Source organism: Aureobasidium namibiae (assembly GCF_000721765.1).
Source record: "Aureobasidium namibiae CBS 147.97 unplaced genomic scaffold scaffold_1, whole genome shotgun sequence".
Classification (NCBI taxonomy): Eukaryota; Fungi; Ascomycota; class Dothideomycetes; order Dothideales; family Saccotheciaceae; genus Aureobasidium; species Aureobasidium namibiae.
Window position 1 is genome coordinate 889149 of NW_013581208.1, and position 20401 is coordinate 909549.

The 20401-nt window shown below is 51.1% G+C and overlaps 11 protein-coding genes across 11 annotated transcripts; 5 read left to right on the top strand and 6 right to left on the bottom strand.

Annotated features, from left to right (window-relative positions):
* Positions 1-597: 597 nt before the first annotated feature.
* On the top strand, positions 598-2547 carry M436DRAFT_34876 (uncharacterized protein; the record flags this gene model as incomplete). Its single annotated transcript, XM_013576119.1, has 6 exons — positions 598-747; positions 816-869; positions 1007-1138; positions 1188-2032; positions 2085-2203; positions 2285-2547. 6 exons carry the CDS (start codon positions 598-600, stop codon positions 2545-2547), a joined length of 1563 nt encoding a protein of 520 aa, XP_013431573.1.
* Positions 2548-3081: 534 nt separating this feature from the next.
* M436DRAFT_77514 (uncharacterized protein) lies at positions 3082-4161 on the bottom strand (the record flags this gene model as incomplete). The annotated part of the gene is made up of 2 exons (XM_013576918.1): positions 3082-3954; positions 4024-4161. 2 exons carry the CDS (start codon positions 4159-4161, stop codon positions 3082-3084), a joined length of 1011 nt encoding a protein of 336 aa, XP_013432372.1.
* Positions 4162-5160: 999 nt separating this feature from the next.
* M436DRAFT_59614 (transcription factor IIA, alpha/beta subunit) lies at positions 5161-6881 on the top strand (the record flags this gene model as incomplete). The annotated part of the gene is made up of 3 exons (XM_013576607.1): positions 5161-5361; positions 5691-6787; positions 6842-6881. 3 exons carry the CDS (start codon positions 5161-5163, stop codon positions 6879-6881), a joined length of 1338 nt encoding a protein of 445 aa, XP_013432061.1.
* Positions 6882-7570: 689 nt separating this feature from the next.
* On the top strand, positions 7571-8562 carry M436DRAFT_59615 (uncharacterized protein; the record flags this gene model as incomplete). The annotated part of the gene is made up of 2 exons (XM_013576608.1): positions 7571-8101; positions 8158-8562. The coding sequence occupies 2 exons, from the start codon at positions 7571-7573 to the stop codon at positions 8560-8562; spliced, it is 936 nt and encodes a 311-aa protein (XP_013432062.1).
* A 270-nt stretch (positions 8563-8832) lies between these two features.
* On the bottom strand, positions 8833-10296 carry M436DRAFT_68831 (alpha/beta-hydrolase; the record flags this gene model as incomplete). Its single annotated transcript, XM_013576771.1, has 7 exons — positions 8833-8858; positions 8920-8954; positions 9012-9369; positions 9440-9478; positions 9537-9637; positions 9803-10046; positions 10101-10296. The coding sequence occupies 7 exons, from the start codon at positions 10294-10296 to the stop codon at positions 8833-8835; spliced, it is 999 nt and encodes a 332-aa protein (XP_013432225.1).
* Positions 10297-10645: 349 nt separating this feature from the next.
* On the bottom strand, positions 10646-11228 carry M436DRAFT_36870 (V-type ATPase; the record flags this gene model as incomplete). The annotated part of the gene is made up of 4 exons (XM_013576483.1): positions 10646-10822; positions 10878-10978; positions 11090-11114; positions 11187-11228. Coding segments are annotated over 4 exons (345 nt in total), but the record flags the coding sequence as incomplete, so codon positions are not given.
* Positions 11229-11486: 258 nt separating this feature from the next.
* Positions 11487-11775, top strand: M436DRAFT_68832 (uncharacterized protein; the record flags this gene model as incomplete). Its single annotated transcript, XM_013576772.1, has 2 exons — positions 11487-11582; positions 11635-11775. The coding sequence occupies 2 exons, from the start codon at positions 11487-11489 to the stop codon at positions 11773-11775; spliced, it is 237 nt and encodes a 78-aa protein (XP_013432226.1).
* Positions 11776-12028: 253 nt separating this feature from the next.
* Positions 12029-12501, bottom strand: M436DRAFT_77521 (uncharacterized protein; the record flags this gene model as incomplete). Its single annotated transcript, XM_013576919.1, has 3 exons — positions 12029-12113; positions 12166-12430; positions 12483-12501. The coding sequence occupies 3 exons, from the start codon at positions 12499-12501 to the stop codon at positions 12029-12031; spliced, it is 369 nt and encodes a 122-aa protein (XP_013432373.1).
* Positions 12502-13048: 547 nt separating this feature from the next.
* Positions 13049-14813, top strand: M436DRAFT_36703 (MFS general substrate transporter; the record flags this gene model as incomplete). The annotated part of the gene is made up of 3 exons (XM_013576449.1): positions 13049-13649; positions 13709-14253; positions 14400-14813. 3 exons carry the CDS (start codon positions 13049-13051, stop codon positions 14811-14813), a joined length of 1560 nt encoding a protein of 519 aa, XP_013431903.1.
* Positions 14814-16045: 1232 nt separating this feature from the next.
* On the bottom strand, positions 16046-18596 carry M436DRAFT_77523 (uncharacterized protein; the record flags this gene model as incomplete). Its single annotated transcript, XM_013576920.1, has 3 exons — positions 16046-16926; positions 16980-18036; positions 18099-18596. The coding sequence occupies 3 exons, from the start codon at positions 18594-18596 to the stop codon at positions 16046-16048; spliced, it is 2436 nt and encodes an 811-aa protein (XP_013432374.1).
* An 818-nt stretch (positions 18597-19414) lies between these two features.
* M436DRAFT_59620 (uncharacterized protein) lies at positions 19415-20217 on the bottom strand (the record flags this gene model as incomplete). Its single annotated transcript, XM_013576609.1, has 3 exons — positions 19415-19489; positions 19547-19600; positions 19816-20217. The coding sequence occupies 3 exons, from the start codon at positions 20215-20217 to the stop codon at positions 19415-19417; spliced, it is 531 nt and encodes a 176-aa protein (XP_013432063.1).
* Between the last annotated feature and the right edge of the window lie 184 nt (positions 20218-20401).

A 20401-nucleotide genomic window follows, 5' to 3' on the forward strand; every position in this document is an offset into this window, starting at 1 on the left:
TTCTAACGGTTGAGGTTTATTAGTTACACAGGCCTTGAAGCGGCTATAGCATAGGGGTTCTGCATAAAGACGCGAACAAAGAAAACATCATTTACCCATCTCTAAAACTTTTCCCTGTCGAGTGTCATAATGTCCTGGGTTGGGACATTGCATGATGCGTGGTCGGATTGAAATGTACACAACAGCAGATAGGTGTTGATGTCCCCGGAGCTGATACTATCAGATAGATCATGTGGTTCTCTGACGATCAAGGCCAATAACAAACCGCACACTCGACAGCATGACTGCGTTGTCGGCGACTCTAGTTCCCACAGACCAGGGTCATCCCAGCAGAAGGACGACTCAGCCACATGCGCAGCACGCGAGAGCTGAGACATCCGTGCACGCCAATAGAAGCGACAAGCAACTTGGCCCCCATGTCGTCGGGTGACGACGAGCAAACGATCCATCTTGTCAAAAAGGAGAGGCTCTCCTTGTCCAGTTGTTTGCATCCTCTCTCTCACGCTTCTGAATATCGCCGCGCAAGCCATCGAATCAAAAAGGGACTAGAGATATCTGCACAGTCGATCGCAAGCCACTGCGTCCCGGGATCTCAAGATGCTAGCCAGCATCGTTCTAGATCAGACGTTTCCGCATTACACAAATTTGGATTACATATCTGGAAAAGTATTTGTGCGCACACAGACTGCGACGACAGTTTCTGCTATTGTGGTGAAGCTTGAGGGAGAGTCGAGAACAAGATTACTGGTACACAAGACCCACACGACCGGCCGTGTTCCCAGAGCAGAGAGTTTTCTGACAATGGACCTTTGCAGCCTCCTCCCAATCCAAGTAATGATAGACAGAAGCCTCAGTTGGAGTTTCATAAGGTTGGTGAAATCTTTCTTTTCTTGCCCTGTCACGTAACACGTCCGTAAGAGAGAATATCAGTCGCGCTCGTTCACATCCCCTGAGTATCGAGGCTCATTACTATTGGCATAAGAAAGATATACTTACACGCATTCAGATTCTCTACAAGACTATAGCGGTATTCCCACCCCCAGAAATTGTAGGACAACAAGGTAGCTCAGGATCTTTGTCTGGCAAGACAGCATATACGTTGCCCGCGGGACAGCACGAATACCCCTTCAGCTTCAAGGTAAGTCCCTTGCAAAGCATTCATTCTTCTTCTGCTGACTGTCATCCAGTTTCCCTTCAACAATGCATGTGATCCAGCATCGAACTCTAACCCGACCATATCCTTATTCGGAGGTCTAAATGTTGAGATGTACAAGTCGCCGCATAGCCACGTCAAGAAGACTCTACCACCAACGCTAGTAGGCTTCCCTGGTGAAGCCGAGATTCGTTATTATGTCAAAGCAACCATCAACAGACCCAGTCTCTTCAAGGAGAACGTACGCGCTTATGTGCCGTTCAACTTCTGTCCCATCGAGCCACCACGTCCACCACCATCGGATGCCTTGGGTTTTGCAAGACGCCGACATCAATTCAACATGAACATGCCGCCCACGCCTGCCGTGATTCCGAGCAAATCCAAGATGGCTTCCTTCTTTGGTGGCTCAAAGAAGAACAATGGATCTACTTCAGGGAGCACAACACCCACAGCTCCATTCATTGCTGTTGACATACGCTTACCAGAGCCCGCGATCTTGACTTGTGCCAAACCCGTGCCTGCACGACTCGTAGTCACCAGTCTGAATGGCAAAGTCACTGCTATGACACTCACGTCTCTGCAGCTCGAAGTCGTGGCCATCACCAAGATCCGCGCGCAGGACGTCGGCAGGGTCGAGCGCAGCAGTACGGTGTTGTTCTCTCGTAGCGGTATGGCAATCCCACTGCAATTTGGCGACAGCGTAGCCAGAGAAGCAATCGCACCCAATGGCGGAGGAGTCGAGTCAGAAGCTGAGATTGACTCTCGCTATTGGAGTGATACGCCTTTGCCTAATGCCATACCGCCGAGTTTCGAGACTTGTAACATTACTCGCTCGTACGAGATCTTTGCCCGCATTGGTATTCGCTATGATGGTACAGCGTCAATGGTAAGTTGCTCATGTTCTTGATATGCGTTCTTGCAAGTCACATAGAGCTGACTTCTGCAAGCCTCAAACAACTACCATAGACCTCCGTCTACCCGTCCAGATCTTCTCAGGCATTACTCCACCGCCCGAGCTCCTCGAAGCCATGTCAAGAGCTCAAGCTCAGGGTACCAACGACGATCCTTCCTCTGCACCACCCATCCCACCTCGGCCCAACTACCCAGCCGACACAAAAACCGCTTCTGGAGCACCGCCGCTCCCCGCTCGCAAACCAGTAGCCTCCTCTTTAGCACCGGTGGAGACTGTACAGATACCAGTACAACCTGTGCAACATGTAGAACATTCCGGCGAGGAACCACCGTTTGGCGATGCGCCGCCCAGCTACGAAGACGCTATGGCTACGGATGTGCAGCCCGCGGGTGGCATACAGAGAGCCGAATATGTGCCCCCCGTCACGGCTGAGGATCCTCTGTTGAACTCTGGCAGAGGGGAGAAGAGCGGATGGCATTGAGCGCAAAACTTGAGGGGACGGTCAGGATAGATGAGAAGACTGTAGTCTCGTTTGATGTTGATGGGAATGCGACAATAGACTAATCACCAATACATTCGAAAAGTGCAATTCCTATAAGGATGATACCAACGCGAGCTGGTAGAATAAAGAATCCAGCAAGGTCGTTCCTCTTTTTGAAAGCACTGTACAGTTTTATGTGTATCCTCCACATCAACATTTGCATCACGAAAAGGAATGGACCACATTCGAAAGATAGTCAGTTTGTCGAAATTGTTTCTAAGCTGAAAGGACTGTATACCTCTCGGCCCAACGCGCTTCTTCTCTACAAGGCCTCATTGCCGCCACTGAAGGGCGATTCAACCTTGTAATCGTTGCTCATGGAAGCGGAGGGAACTCCTCATCGTAAAGGTCTTGCTGCCACTGCGCTTCTGAGATGACCGATGGTCTGATGGCATCGCAGGTGCCTGAGGCCAGAAGCTCCCGCAGGATGTTTATCGAAGCACAAATTCTGCACTGGGATTGACGGCAGGCTCTCTATTCCACCATAGCGTCTCGCTCGGGGATACCTGATTGTGAGAGATTGAAGCCATCGCTGAATCCACCTCTGAGATGACCATCAGATCTTGAATCACGCTGCTGTGCGAAAGCGTCGCCATCCGATGTATTCTCCTGCTTGATAGGCACACCTGCGCTAGCACTTCTGCGATCATGAGTGAGGTACTCGTCTGGATTGGGTCCACGGAGCACGCGGTCGAATTGTCCGGTGTAGCTGGTACTGTTTTGCAAAGGGCGGTGGTCCTTGCTCGAAAGCAGTTGTACAGTGCGGACAAGGCTAAGGGCTTCTTCGAGGTTCTTGCGGTCGGCAGGTGACAGAACAGAGTTGACTGACGCAAGCGTCTGGTGGATCAGGGAGTCTGCGCGGTCCAAGAAGGCGTCCGTACCGGTTTCCTCGGGCATGCTATGCACAGTGGCGAGGTCCTGGAGCTCCGTATTGACTTGGTGAGCGGCGCGTTGACCTCTGATTCTGATAGCCGGGCCTCGCGAGATGTATTCGTTCTCTGCACCATGAGACTGTAGAGCAGATGCGTGCTCCAACGCATCACTTGTCTCGACCTTGATCTTGTCCATGAGGGACCTGCCTGCGCCGTGCTGTCTGCTTTCCTTGATGTTGCGGGCGCGTTTGGCTTGGAGTCTTGCCTTGTTCTCGGCCGTCTTCTGGTTGTGAGCTTCCATTCTGGCAATCCTCTCTGGATCCTGAGCACGTTGCGCAGCCTTCTCTTCTTTCAAAGCAATCTTGTCCGGATCAGGAGCATATACAGCGGCATTCTCGCGTCTTCGCAAGCGCTTCTTCTGTTTATTAGTAAGGTCGTATTGCCTCTTTTCGTTGAAGTTCATTTTACTCAAAGCCTGCGAAAAGTGAGCATTGACTCCAAAAATTGCCATCAAGCATGCAAGTTGAGAGGAGCGAGAACTTACCTTGATCATCTGGCCTTCCTGAGTCTTCAGCCGATTCATCTCTCTAGCCACTGCCTTTGACACATGTGACTTCTTATCGGCCCGTGGAGCATTATCTCCGGCAGATTCGTAGGTGTGAGCTTGTTGTGTCGGAGCCATGATAGCTGGAACCTGCTGTCTGTCTAACATGCTCTGATGCAGCGCACAGCGAGCTCCGGCATCTGGACAGCATGCACAATCTTCACGGGGTGGCACGCCTGAGAAAGTCATCCCACTAGACATGGTGGCTGTGTTCTGCTTCTTTGGACTGGAAAGAAGAGAAGACCGAGACTATGGCTATGGGTAATCCAGGACGAGCGGAATGAGTGAAAGCGCGACGAGCAGCAGGGAAGTCGCGCAAGTGACGCGATAGAGTGAGTGGCAGTGTTGTGCTCATGGGTGAAGGACCGATGTCGATAGCAGTGGTCGCGTTGACGTAGCAAAGGAATCGTAAAAATGGAAATGCAAAAGGATGAATTGAAAGGAAGTTGGCGATGCGAGGTAAACAACGGGAAAAGTATCTAGCTTCACCAAAAGCTCTCACCAAGAATCATTGCGGAAGTCGCGACGTCCAGTCGCAGTCTCAAAAACAAGGGCAGCGGAACACCTTGTTTGGCCACACACCGGTCTCTATGATATAACCCTTCCACAGAACAGACCCTCGGTCAACCAGGTATCTTCACGTTGTCACAGTATCGCTCAACGTGAAGAGCGTTTGAAGTCAAGAGTGACAAGGTGCAAGGGAGAGTGACGGATGAACGTCGGCAAGCACGGACTTTACCCGCGTCGAAGGGGTTGAACTTCGTGCTGCGACATCCAACTTGCCTGCTGACCACGCAATACGGCCATCACCGAGCAATAGCCAACCAACCTCTCATCGTGCCAGAAAGCATTCAAAAAGTGTCCAGGAGTCACCACAATCAGACGTACAGCGCCAGAAAGTAGTAAAGAGTGCGCGACCCGGGGCGACCTACCTTCGCCTGCGCATTACATCAACCATCAGCGTCACACGACCACAGCCCAGCACGTCTCGGTGCAGATCCGTCTCCTGGCACCCAGCATCACAGATATCATCGGTCAAGCGAGGCAACAGGGCTTGGTCTGATAGTAATCGCTGTCATGTCGAACACCATTACTGTTTGTGGCCCCTCATCCAGCGGCTGCTGGCACATTGTGCGCGGCGAACCCTGCCAGCGACCTGTACTGACACGTCTGCAGGGCGAGATCTACGAAAAGATCATCCAAGAAGTCATCAATGCTTCGCAGAATGACTTTGAAGAGAATGGTGTCCAGCAACAGACCTTGATGGAACTGCAACAGGTTGGTCATGTCTTCGTTCTCTCTGCACTTTACCTTTCTGCATGTTTTTGTTTCAGACCATTCGCTGTGTCTTGATTTCCGTGTTGTTAGTTTGCTGCCATATCTTTTTGTTTGTTGTTGCTCGACTGGCTGCTGCCTGCGAAGCTGAAGCGCAGGCGACAAACAAAGGAGCGGCGGAAGCGGGGCTTAAGGCTCAGAGACGTGCTTACCCAGTTTTATACTGCGTGGTCTGAGCGCTCAGAAGTCCCGAAGCTCTCCCGGACCAACCCTTCTAATCAGCTAATCTGCTATCATCTTTCTACATGCTTGTACTAATATGTGTCTGATAGTCATGGCAGCACAAGATGTCGCAGCGCGATGTCGCGCAGATGCCTTGGGATCCCAAGCCTGCTCCGCCTCCGCCTCAGCAAGCGCCCCAACAGCAGCAAGCACAGCAACCTGCCGCAGCACCTCAGCCTGTACAAAATGGAGTCCCTGTCCAGCATCAGCCCCCTCAGAATGGACACGCACAGCCCAAGGTTGAACCTGGATCAAATTCCCAGCCTATGCACAACTATCCCCCTGCTCAGCAAGGATATCCTCAGCAGGTGAACAACCAGATGATGGCTCAGCAACGTGCTGCATCCCTCCTTCAGCAGCAATTCGGCCAGCAAGCCAATGCTTCACTTAATGCCATGCAGCAGAGAGGTATCGCTCTGCCTGGAGGTGTTCAGAACGCTCACCCCCAACAGCCACAACAGCAACAATCACAGCAGCAGCAACAGCAGGCACAACAACAACAAAGAACACAAGGCTTGCAGTTGCCTACACAACCTGGACAAGCTGTGTCGCAACCGGGACAAGTCCAACAGCAACGCCAGATGCAAGCGCAGTATGCCCAGCAGATGCGCCAGCAGACTGCACACCAGCAGCCTCAGGTGAAGACTGAAGGCAACGGCCAGTACCCTCAACAACACGGCGTCAACTATTCGCAGACGGATGGTTCGGATGAAGCCGCACTTGACGAGTGGAACAGATACATTACCGAGAGACGCAGACTCAGCTCAGCTCAAGTGGACAAGTACGATGGTATGATGAGACGTCAAATCGAGGATCTACAACATAGACTCGAGAACGGTCTGCTGCTTCCTCTGGACGATCGGAAGGAGCATAGCCGCTACACAAAGCGTGTGTCTAGAGGTAGAGCCAGCGCAAACGCTGGTTCGCGCTTGGCCAGCATTCCTCAGTTGGACGGTGAAATGGAGGAAGAGGACGAAGATGCCATCAACTCTGATCTTGATTCATCGAGTGACGAAGCCGGCAACAACGCTGACGAGGAAGACGAGGAGATTGACCACGTGCTTTGCACATACGACAAGGTGCAGCGCGTCAAGAACAAGTGGAAGTGCACTCTCAAGGACGGTATCATGTCGGCCAATGGCAAGGAGTAAGTTGAGACGAAAGCACAGGGACCAAAACCGTGACTGACCGACGGTTGCAGGTACCTCTTCCACAAGGCTCAAGGAGAGTTCGAGTGGTAAACAAGGAGGAATCTGATAGAGACGACTGGCAAGGGCGATCAAATGGCTCAGCAAGTATGTCTCTGGCGATACTGTAGCATCCTCGGAGCGGTTCGTTCATAACAAGGACGTGAGGAAAAGGAAAGTTCAGCTCGTGTCAGAGCAGACACAGCTCATACAGGGTCCAGCATGGCTCTTCAGCAGGGTAGGAGGGCGTAATGACCGAGGTAGTGGACCTCAACGCAGAAAAGGCAGAGAAAATGGGAACGGCGAAGAGCATGGGATTGTCGGTCCGGCAGATGCGAGAGGGACGAATGACAGCGAGCGAGGACAGTGAAGCAAAGAGGTAGCAGTTCGACAGTCAATCTTCGCAGATAGACAGGATGAATGCAGAGCAGTTATGCGGCCACGATGCAAGCGAGTCATGGTCGAGATTGGGGCGATTTGGTCGGAGAATTTGGAGAGGGAACCCCGCAAAAGAGGCTGAGGCAGTCGGCTCGGGGTCTCAAAGTCGGGCCAGAGCGAGTCGACTTGTCTCGCATTTAATTCTCGTCGTCCGCTTTCTTGTACATACTCTGTGTCCCTGCTGTCTGTCTTACGCTCGTTTCTCTCTGGAGTCATTGTTTCCTTCTCGTCCGTCGTGCTTCCTCCTTGTATAATACCGTCTTTTGTGACGCCAGTCGACAGTCGACACGCTCCAGTCTTCAGCCATGAATCCAGTCACGACGAAACCGACTTATCTCAACTATCGCGCGACCTCGAACACGCCAGGTATCCCCTCGGGCATTCGTACTAGCAGTCCTGCCTCTTCAGCATCCGCCCCAGTGCTCAACAGGTTGCCCTCAGCCAGTCCGAGCATTCCTACCAATCCCACCGGCAACAGCATCATCCTCTACGTCCCCAATGTCGCCTCGCCCACCCTGTCCCAACATCTCTCTGTTCTCCTATCCTCCCTGCGCGTTGCTGCCGTGCACTTGATCGGTCGTCGCGACGTTGTGCTCAAAAATCTACGCACCGAACTCTACACTCTGGCTGGTCGCATGAGGAGCGATGTCCAGGTCTCAATCACCTTGACAGAAGGCGCCAAAGGCTTGGAGACGGCCGTAAGAGACATAGGAGCCAGGAGGCAGAAGGTCCTGGGCGCTCTCGTCTGCGAATGGGACGAGCTGCCCGAGGAAGAAGAAGAGCAAGAGAAGGATGTATTGACCATTGACACAGACGAGATCGAGGCCATGTGGAAGGTGACTTTGCCCTCTTGACTAGACTGTATATGAGAATCTGGCTAACACGCGAACAGGCTTCAGTTCTTCCATTACACGCCCTGATCCGCAACCTCCTACCTCTCTTTTCCCACGCCACTACTACCGAGACGCCATCGCACCCCTCAGCGATGCCATTCATCTACCTCGACACCTCTACACACCTCTCGACCTTCGCAACGACTTCCCGTTCCGCTCTGTTGTCCTCGCTCACTTCCTCGCCCGCAACCAAAAACATCACCATTGGCCCCGCGAGCGAGTACCTCGTACCGGCCCCCGTCGCATCGGAAACACAGAGCATGAGAAGTCTGCAGATCGATACGAGCAATGGCGCAAACAGCCGAAGCAATGGATACACGGCTGGTTCTCCGGAGAGCAGCCCTCTCTTCGGCGCTGAGAGTCCGACCAAACTCTGGGCCAGTTGGGCTGCTCAATACGAGTGATTCTGGTGTGCATAGCCAAGGCATGGCTGGTTCATGCCTTTGTGGCGCCAGAGAAGAGTGGGAGTTTGGTACAAGAGAAGTGTCGCTCGCTTGGCACATGGAATAAAGTCTTTACTGTATTGTTAAATGTATATATTGTCTACAAATCTGCTGAGCGAACAAAATGGAAAGAAAGGGGGGGGGGGAACTTGTCTGTAATCCTTGTATGTTTGCATCTTTTTCTGTTTTGAATGATGCTGTACGACTATTAGAAAAAGTCCTGCTCGACCATCAGAGTCCCTCTTTCGCCAACATATCTGCTCGGGATCAGTTCTGCACGTACATCACAGCGGATTTCACACGTCTAGGGAGACTTACCAGCAATGTCCAAGTAGAATGCGATGGCGTTGAAACTGTCATCACAGCTGTCAGTAGCCGCATGCTAAACGATGAGAAATCGAGAAACATACTTCCTCTTGTTTCCCGTCAACTCCCACATGAACCAACGCAATCTGTTCGTCCAGTTGATCATATCCAAATGACTGACATCCTTCAGCGTGCCCTTATAAGTACCCCACTTGGCACTCTGCACACTGACCAACCCATCATTGTCACCCTCTATCTTCTGGATGATCCTATGGCTCTGACGGAACATACTCCAGAACCTGGGGTCCACATTGGCACCGTACGAGTAGTAGGCAATGCCTTCACGATCGGGTGTTTTTGGGTTGAAGTTGTCTCGCATGTATGTTTGGGTTAGCTGGCTGAAGGCGCCGGTTTCGAAGCCGAAGAATTCGAGCATTTTGTAGAGTTTGGGTATGTTGGTTGCTGCGTGAGACGTTGTGTGTCAGTGAGATCAGAGAAGTGTATTGGAGTAGAGTAGACGAGAGTGACGAACGGCCGATCCAGGAGAACATGACATCTGCGAACGAAGAACCTTTGATAAGAGACGTGAGCGAGATACTCGAGTCTACAAGATCCAAAGACCAATATACCTCGGTGGGGTGTTGCGATTGTTGTCAACGACAGCACTTTGACGTTTGCTGGCTTCAATTGACTGATCATGTATCGAGAGTCTAGGCCGCTGAGTAGTATGCTATGTCAGTTCAGAACAACGCTTCAAGTTGGTTCTTCTTTTTACCCCTAGCAGATCAGTCAGCAAGGGAGTGTTTTATGGAATCTCATCAGTCGTCACCATGCTGTGTCTGTCGATCAAGTTAGCTTTTGTTGCTCTTCGTGTAATAACATACGATACACCTACGCGATAATGTTTACGCTCTTTCCCTTTGCTTTGTTGTGGATGTCCTCGCTCAACTTCTGAGCGCGTGCTTCGATGGATCCAGATGGTGGTACGGTTGCAGTAATCACTTCGATACCCTTTGCAGCCAATGCTTCCCGGATACCTCTCCAGTACTGTAAGCCAGGAGCAATTGCTTTTGGCACAATATTGAGCTCTTCAAACCCTAGCAAGCCATGTGCCAGGATGATTGGATTCTTGGGCGTATCTTTCCAACGTGTCAGAGACCAGAAACGCAGATATAGAGGTGGTGGTCGCATACCGTATTTCTCTCGAAGGATTGCATACTGATCTTCTATGACCAAATCGCCAATCTCCTCCTTGAGGCGAGGATCTTCGACCTTCTCTTCTCGATTCACCGAAGCGTGGCTGAACTGCACATATCTGTTGTTTGTAGCAAGGAAGACAGGACGACAGTATGGACGACATAACTGTCTGGTCGATAGTCGGAGGCTCATTGCACGGTTGATTAAAGTTCGTGATTGGGAAAAAGGTACAGTAAACAGATGGTTTGAGAGTGTAGCCCCGGAAATATGACGTCAGAGTCGATCAATCACGAGCGTGTTCCTCGCATCGATTCACGAGATACCATGAACATATCTCGAGTATACAAGAGAACAGGACTAGTGATATAGATTTGGTGGTATCCATAGAGTCCAAACGTACAACTCATAAGTAGAGTGGCACAACGAGGCTCGTCAGATGAAGATCAATCTATAATTCGAAAGAGGATATCTACAGCGAGGAGAAAGCAGAGCGGGACGGGGCAAAAGATGCGATTAGAGACAAGAACAGACGTCAGGTAGATCATGCGACGGGCTGCTCGACTCTGTCGGGAACCTGGGGCTTGACATCGGTGACGGCGCGTAGCAGGTTCTCAACAACGGTGCCGCCCTCCTTGTCGCCAATGCTCTTGATCTCCTTCAGCTTCTCATCTGTATCCTTGGAGGCATCCTTCTCGGCCTGCTCGTTGCCGCTGGTGTGCTGTAGGCCCTGTGTCAGATGCCGCGAGTGACTGTGAGACTGGTCCCGAACGCACCTGTGTTGAGAATTGCTTGAACTCTTCCTCCTTCTTGTTGCGGTACTCGTCGATCTCTTTTTGGGCCTCGGAGCGAGCGTCCTTTACACGCTTGGTGCGGTCTGTTGGGTAGTTGGTCAGATACGTGTGGTTTGCTACGGGGTGCGGGTCGTTGAATTACACTCTCTTGCTGTGAGCTGGTTAGCATGTGTACAGTAGGCGGGCTAGATGACAGGATATACCTTGCTGGACAATCTTCTGGGCCTCGCGCTCAGCCTACGGGTATGGGTAAGTAAAGGCGCCGATTGAGGGTGCGTGAGTTCAGCCTACGTCAAGCAGCGTTTGGATTCCGGCCGAGTTTTGTGCAGACTGGAGAGAATATTAGCATATGATCTTGTCGCTCGAATCAGGCGGTCGGCAGGGAAACACACCATGGTGGATTGTAGAATATGTGACGACAGCTCCGGAGGTGCAGTGGTTGTTGGCTGCAGGTGGATGTTGATGGTGACCGCCAAGTCGTGGGGGCCCAAGCGCGCCCTTCGATATGCGACTGACGCTCCCGTCGCTCCTTCCCGCAAAGTTGCAAGTTCCTGTAGCAGCTGCCTCTCCATCGCCACTACCATATATACAATGTCGACAAAAGCAAAGTTGACCCTGGCTGCCACCTCGCTTGGTGCGATTGGTATCATCATCTTTGTGCACCATGGTCAGAAGGTCGAGAAGGCCGTCAGTCTATCCATCTTCTTGTCTACTTTTCTTGTGCTAAACTCCCGAACAGGCTATGCACGCAGGTGTCATTCGAGACATGGAGCAGCAACGCATAAAGAAGGAACGTCAACTAGACTTCGATATGCAAGCCGAGCTGGAAAAGGAATACCGCAAGCTACAAACTGTTTCCGACGGCCGAAATCCAAAATAATTCTATGCGCCTCCCATCGTCGTCGACACAAATCTCCACTCCAAACGACCGCACTTACTGTTACATGCGTGCCTTCCTACCAGGGCCTCTACTCCGACCTCAGATCTAGGAATGCTATCAAGAGCTCTCTCCAGGCCGACAAGCCAGATACAGGAGGCAGACTCCCAGTACACGGCGCGAACAAAAAATGGATATAGGGAAAGAGGATAATTCTTATTCGTCACTGTTCAACATCCCCAGCGTTGCCACGCGCTTACTCTTTGTCAACGGCAAACTTCTTGAGGTCTTCCAGCGATACCTTGTCTAGTGCTTTCTCATTGGTGGCGTTGAGGAAGATCCTGCCAGCAATTAGCATATCTACGCCGATTACCGGGACTGGTTGCGGCATACTTAGGGACAATCTTGTCGCCCTCCTTCCCTCTGGCGTCGAATGCCTCCTTCCAGCGGGATACGCAGAGACACCATTTGCAGCCTCCCTTGAGTCCGATCTGGCGGAGGTCGTTACCACGCTCGGCTGAGAACTTGAGGAATTCGTCTGAGACCTCTGCAGCGATAGCGTGGTTTCCAGCATCTGAAGCTGGCACCTCGCAGTAGCCGTTTCTAAGATAGCCTGTCATGGGGCTGGTCGAGTGGATAGCCAAAGGCTTCGAGAGGACTGGAGCTTGTCAGTGTTCGGTATGTGGAGACCCTCTATAAGCATCACCAACCGTTCAATGAGCGCGACATCTTTTGTGAATGGTGGTGGCTATTATGAAGAGCGCCAGATATAGTTGTAAATAAAGTTGCTAGACAGAGGACATAGACAAGTATGAGGTTCATGTGGACAGAAGAGATGCTGCTTTTGAAGCTTCAGACACTTTGATGGACATAATGAAATCATGACGTTCGCAAACGCCAAGAGTGTCAAGCATTCTCGGAGCGGAGTGATCCAGATCTGAGGCTCTGTCCCGCAAGTGCAATGACAGGGAACGGCAGCGTCGTCTTACTCGAGTACTCCCTCTCCATATTATCCCAAAGGAATCACGCAAGAATGGTGCTTGGCTGACCGCTGGATACTACTGTTGGCAGAATCGATTTGTTGGTCGATCGCATTTCGGATTTTTGATGGTTATGTCCGTGGCCTCCTGGTAGATGAGGGCGGCAATGTCAGATTCTATAGTGCCGTTTGAGCCGATTCATCCAATGTAAAAGACAAAACTTTTGTGACGACGATCTTGAACATGCCTTTCCAGTTCTGTCGCCTCTACACTATCAATCATTCAGATTCGCGCCCATGGTCAACGATCTGACACGCTCGACGTCGCCGTCGTTGGTAAACACCTCGCCGAAAGAGAGATCGAGTGACGACATCTCTCTGTCCACTTCCCCACAATCACAACAACCTCCACGCGATGAGGAGGCTGCTGTGATAGCAAAGGAAAAGGATCAAGGGGACTCGTTCCTTGTAGGATGGGATGCAGGAGAAACGGGCAACCCGATGAATTGGTCGTCGACTTACAAGGCCTTCATCACTTTCATCCTCGGCATGCTCGCGCTGGCTGCTAGTCTTGGTTCTTCTATCATTTCTCCCGCCGAGCAACGGATCGCAGAGTACACTGGAATCTCTGGAGAAGTCGCTGTTCTGGTCATCTCCCTTTACATCGTCGGCTTCGCTGTAGGTCCTCTGATCTGGGCTCCTACGTCAGAAGTTTGGGGACGTAAAGTCAGCATGTTGCCAGCAATGGTCGGTCTAGGCCTCTTCAGTATCGGCACTGCTGTTGGCAAGAATGCTCAGACTATCATCATCTGTCGCTTCTTTTCGGGAGTTTTTGGCTCCGCTCCCGTTTCGAACGTCAGCGCCGCTCTTGGTGATATGTACGCCCCGAAGCCTCGAGGTATGTTTCGACTCGTGTGTTTGTTTCTCAAAGACTTTATGATAACCGTGTTCTCGTAGGTCAAGCGATGACATTCTACGCCATAGCTGTCGTCGGCGGGCCGACAATCGGACCTGTTATTGGCAGTGCATTGACTGTCAACGTTGGCTTCAGGTGGCCCTCTTATATCCTTGCGATCTGGGTCTTCACTATCGTTGTATTCGCCTTTTTCTGCCTGCCAGAAACATACTCTCCTGTTCTTCTGAAGGCCAAGGCCCAGCGTCTACGGAAAGAGACTGACGACTCACGATGGCACCACCCTCATGAAGACGTCAAGTTGGACGTTAAGACCGTCGTCACGAAGCACCTTGCGAGGCCCATCGTCATGCTTACGACAGAGCCGATGGTCACTTGCATCGCCTTCTACGCTTCATTCGTGTACGGAATTCTTTACATGACTCTCGAGGTCTTCCCCATCGTGTTTGAACAAAACAGAGGTTGGCCTCTTATCACAAGCACTCTACCATTCCTCGCACTCTTCGTGGGAGTATTATTTGCTGTCCTGATCAACCTGGCCAACCAGCCGCGCTACGCTCGTGCTGTTGATGCCAACAATGGAAGACCCGTAAGTCACCACTCGCATGCAAGGCTCTGATGATCTCATAAGCATCACGCTCACCAGTAGCCTATCTGCTGGAGCCGGCAACGACGCTTTCCTCTACGTTGGCTATTGAACATAGAAAGAATCACGCTAACACTTTCTTATCATAGGTACCGGAAGCGAGGTTGTTGCCGATGAGCATAGGTGGCGTTCTCTTTACTGTCGGCCTGTTCTGGTTCGGTTGGACCGCTGATCCATCCATACCGTGGCCATCTTGCGTCGTTGCGGCAGCTTTCATCGGAGCAGGCTTCAACATCATCTTCCAGCAATGTATCAACTTCCTGGTTGATACGTACTCGCTATATGCAGCCTCGGCTGTTTCGGCCAACACGTTCTTGCGCAGCTTGATCGCGGGAGGTCTTCCGCTCGCGGCACGACCGATGTTTAACCATCTGGGTGTTGGGCCTGCGATGAGTATTCTTGGCGGCATCGCTGCGTTGGCATTACCCGTCCCTTTCATATTCATGAAGTTCGGATTAAAGCTCAGAAAGATGTCGAAGTTCGCTCCGGTGCACGAAGACTGAAAGATCGTGTGATGGTTTCTGACTCAAAGAGCGGTCAAGTTCGCGATTTTCTGCTCAGATATCTGACTCAAAAAAGCTCTACAATGTTTTGACTCATCGGAGTCGCAATATCTCAAGAACCAAACACCAATAATCGTTCTGAAAAGTGTTCAGGGTCGTCTTCCACGAAAAGCAGCAATACGTCTTTAGCCATCATCAGCATGTACATACCGCTTCCTCCTGTCGACTTCCAGGCGCGATATGCTCCAAAAGTCCAGAATTTGGTTCCTCCGCGCTTGTGCAACAAAGTTGCCTGCGGTACAGATGGTGACTCAGGTGCGGACTGCCCATCAGGTTCCTCCTTGCTATCAACGAGCCTTTCCCAGCTCGAGCAAACACGAGATATGGCCTTGAAAGTACAAGATGAGATACAAATACTATGGACCACTTTAACCAATAACAGCCCACCCACAAGATCGACGTTACCACATCTGGACACTGTCATATACTCAATGCCCATGTTTTGTCGCCTACGGTGCCTTATTGATCATCTCGACATCAGTATCACCTCTTGGATGGAGAAAAATCTGAAGCCCGAGTACCCTGACGCGTGGGGGTTTCATCGCGTGGCTGCTGTCGTCAGTCATGAGCAAATGTATATAACGCGTTTCTGCCACATGTGGCAGCAGCTAATGATATGCTTGCGGCGTCTGTCCCTTGCCGGCATGATGTGGTCAAAAGAGGTCTACGATCTGCTCGAAACGGCATTTCGTAATCTTCAACAACTGCAGAACCACATGGCGATATACACTATGATATACATATGTTTCTGAGACCACGAACGACTTTCGAGATGCGATGTATGAAGCTTGCTTCTGAGGCCACGAGTGCTGGTGTTGATTTCCAAAGACATGAAACCCAGCCGATTCTACGACGACGTGGTGGTTATGGTGTTGCGGAAGGCGCGAGAAAAACATCGAACACACAAGATGGCTGCTTTCTCCTGACTGAAACGAGCAAGACGAAATGAGGCAAGCGCAGACGGATATTCAGCGTTAAGGCCAGAGCTCCTAGCAAGCCATCGAACAAAAGTCACCGATGTTACAACGCGCTTGTTCGAAAATTCGAATCATGATACTGTATTCATCAGAGACAAGGGTCTAGATTCGCTAGCATAATAATATAAAGACATCGAAGATCGTATTTCACATGAAACTCGGTTTGCTCAGGTAGCCAGCCATATTCATCATACACTAAGCACAAAAGACGGCCGAACTTGGATAGGGCGATCTTATGGCACCTCCCATACTGTAAGGGCTGGGCATTGCGACAAGGTATTTCTCGAAGATTTTGCGAAGGGCTTTTGTGTTTCTCTTCTGTGCTTTGATGCTCAATGGTTGCGAGGTGTGAGCGTTCTTTCGTACGCCTTGGGGCCGAGATGTACTGCGTGATTGACTGTTTGACCTGGAGCGTGCTCGTCTCCTTGCCCGTCTCTGGGATCCTGGTGGGCTCGGAGCGGAAGGGTCCGAGGATATGATTATCACGCTGCGGTCCGACGGGGACGATCTTCTCGGCGATGACTGTCTTTTGGCAGCAGTCGAAGTAGCGGCAACTGTGGCTCCAGCAGCTGGGGGTGGAGGTGGGCCACCATCCCCCGTACCTCCATCAGCACCATCTTCGTCTTTGCCTTCGTCTTCGCCTTCGTCTTCTTCCCCGGCTTCCTCATCTTCAGGGTCGTCGTCTTCCTCCTCTTCCTCTTCGGTCATGTCTGCGACGTGTCCATCTTCGACAGCGTCATGCTCATCCTCCGGTCGAAGATCCGTGTTATCCTCATCTCCAGGTTGGAGGCGTGTGAGTGATGAAACAGTTATGCCCGGACCCATGCCCGAGAGTGGATCTCTATTTGCTTGTGTCAAAGCAGGCAAGTTGATAGATCCATCTCCAATTGGTCGCAAAGCCGTCCAGTGAACGACACTCAGATAGGACACAAGATGAATTTGACGCGCGGGATCGGTCTGTGGCTCGCCTCTCACATATCTGTGCCATGTTGTACCATCGTCATTGTGCGTTGGACAGTAGGCGAAGATTTCGATATCCAATGCATCTGCGACCAGTTGGAGCATATCGAGGTCACCTGTGTTCAGTGTTAGTACACATGGACGCATAGAAAATTTAATAGACACTTACCCAACTGCCTGTTGCGGATACGCCTCTCTAGTGAGCCCCCTTCAGCACTAGTGCTATTCTGCTGCATCGCAGTGTAGAGTCTCCGCCTTGCCTGGCGTGCCGGATTTGTAGTTCCCTCAGTAGGGTGCATGACCGCATCCCAAAGATTATTCACTCTGTCGTTGACGGGGTATTGATCCACAAGTTTTCTGCCCGATGCTTTTTGTCTTCCCATCCAAAGCAATTGGATCGCGTGCCACATGCAACGGTTTGAAGCTCCAGAGACGTTCGTCTGAGTAAACCTTTGGTTTTGACCACCATCCGTGATAGTTATCTCCTTCTGGTTGATGAGTTTGCTGTCTTCGAGCATGGGATCCGTCTTCTTGCTCGATCTTGTGCTTTTCTTGATCGGCTTCTTCGCAGCTCCAGTATCCTTGTCGTTCTTCTTGTCACCCTTCTTGCCGTCATCCTTGCCATCTTTGGATCCATCTTTTTCTGTATCGCCAGTTTTGTCACCCTTGGGCGAGACACTGGCCCCCTTTGACTTGTCTTTCCCACCATCGTCATCGTCACTGCCCTTGTCTTCCTCGGTGCCATTCGGAGCCTCAATGTCGCCAAGAGCAGATATGATTTTGTTGATAGCTTCCTGGGGCAATCCATGCATGCGTTGTTTGCTTGCAAGCTCGTACATGAGTATGGCCTTTTCCAGATCCCAGAGGTTTCCAACAGTGCTGAGTCCGTATTGTTTACATTTGTTGACGAGGTCGTCGTGAACAGGGGCTGGGGTTTGTGAGCCATGACGGTTGTATAGATCAAGCAATTCTCGAAGCGAAAGTCCATGCTTATTCCACTGTTTATCGGGAGATCTGGTCAACTTTGGGGATTTTCCTCTAGCTTCTGCTGCCTCTTCCGCCTCTTTGGCGCTCTTGGAAGAATACTTAGCAAGACTTACGTCGTGGGGGTACTGGACCCTACGCTTGGCCAACTCGTCCCCAAACTGCTGCTCAAGTTGCTTCACAAGTTGTCCCAACTTCTTCGCGGGTACGTATTTCTTGCCTTTGGGGAAGTTTGTGGAGGGCTATGATAGCAGACATGGTCAGCTTTCTACTTCATGTGGAGCTGAACGACTTGAAAACGTACCTTGACCCGCTTCTTTTCTACAATTGGCTCGATCTCTTGATCGTCTTGGATACCCTCGTTCTTCTTTCGCTTTTCTTGACGAGTCTCGTCGCTCTTGTGCTCTGGGATATCGTACGCCGGGAACTTTTCGCGACCAATGGTACGGATGGCCTCTTCTATGTCGTCAAGTCGATCATCGCAGCGTTGACGCAGACGAGATGTTGAAGCCCAGTCCTCGTCAGGTTCATCTTCGTCTTCGTCATCCGGTTCATGGCCCTTGATGGGTTCCACGTTGAACCCCAGGTCCTTGATTCTGACCTTCAAATACTCCTCCAGTTTAGTTTCCCTGGCACTCTTCGGTGAGAGCTTGGGCTTCTTGGTTCCTGCTGGCGTGCTGTCTTCCTTGTCTTCATCGGTACGCTTTCTCTTGCCGCCCGTAGCTGTTTTCTTTGCTGTTGCTCTGGCTGTACGCTTGGGCGGTGCTTTATCGCCAGTCTTCTTGACTTTCTTGGGAGGCATATCGGAGGGGTGACTGGGGATGGACAGATTGATGTGTTAAAAAGAAAAGACAAAATCTTCTTCTCAAAACGATGGTTGAACAGGGAGTGATCAGAAGGAAGTATCGAATATTTGTGTATCTACCTTGTCAGGACAATAAGGACTTGAAGTCATTGTCGGATCTTGTCGTGATATTGTGTCAATACCAAATACGGCGTGTAGTATTCTTTTGACGACAATAGCAAAATGATTGACTCTCGATTTCCGCAACCGGCGCTCCATTGTGCTGTGAGGGTCTCAGCAGATTGCTGCTTTTCGAGACCAGTCTCAAAACGGCATCTGGACAGAGAGACTTCTTTGTGCAGTGTCATGGAGAGCGCCCACAGAGAATTTGGAAATCGCGTTTTTACTCCTCAGTCATTGCGATACAGACATCTCGTTTTGGAGCACCGCTGCGAAGTGTGAGCTAAGAATGTGGGAGGAAGGCATACGATTTTGGATAGGCCTGTACGATATGGCTATTTCTATGCTCGCAGCGATCGACAACCAGAGCCGCAGGATCGAATACTGGGAGACTTGTTGCGTACTCTTACTGAAAGATCACATGCATTTCATTCGTGATGATCTTGAATGGCCACTTCTCTAGCGGGTCTTCCTGGAGAAGAAAAAAAACTTCGTGGCCATCTGCAGGCGAAGCGGGCATTGAACCACAATCTAAGATACAAAGCAACCTTCAACCGCCTCTCGGCCAAGGCTCGTCAGCGACAAGTTGAAGTCCTGGTTATATCAGCGAACATTGCGTTGTCGCAGATATTGAGCTTTGGCTTGCCAAGCTCACTTCATGCGCCGAACCACATGATACAAAGAGGTGTACCTTCCATTTCCGTAGCGATGTTATGCGCAATGCAACTGTCCTACATCGTCTATTTTTGTAATTATTGTTGCATATTAAGGGTGACTGAGCCACAAACCATTGTTTGCTTCACATTGCTTTGCTTTGCCACTCGCCCAAGCGTCGATGAGGTCTGTGGGTATGAGTCGTTAGCCTGGGCACTGGACAGTCAAGGAGGAATAACGGTGAGAGCCTGCTAGAATCCCTGGGACACTGTCACAGTGGTCTCACCAGTATACCGAGTGCTGAGCACTGCACCGTTGCGCAAGGCGGCTGAAGTCTCCACCAGCGAACGTCATACAAAAGGGGGAGAGTGAGGCAGAAGCGTAAGCGCGTGGCTGAGCGTACGCGTTCACGGCAGACGACAGAACAAAGAGCAGGGAACAAAAGGAAGCATCCGCAGTCGACCGCCCTTGAACATGTCCACTTTGCAATAAGCAGAGTCGCTGGTAGAGTGTGTAATCGGGTACACGGGTCCTGGATGCCGAGGAGAGAGTGAATGTGCCGTCCAGAGTTCGAGCGACGGCCACGGGTGCGGCGCAAGGGACAAAACGGACGGACGCTGCAGACTTGCATGAGCCAGCCGGACTTGACACCCTTTATTTCAAGATGACGACAGTCTCGGTTCCAGCGCGAAGCAAAAAAGCTATCCTTTTGGCCGGCCATGGTGTATGAAGACTGAATCTCACGATAGACGTTGCAGTAATTGTAATACTCTTCAGTGTGCTTGTCATGGAAAAAGCTACACATGATATAGAATCCATCAGGTGGCCAGAAGATCAACTCTGATCATTGCTGCGGGTTCACCCCGTGATGTCTGTGCGTGACAGACTTGCCTGTTCCTGGCACGCTAAGGAGAAACAAGCCTTTTATTCCCCTGGAACAGATTAAACAACCGTCTCTGACGAAGCCAAATAGAACATCACAAGCAAGG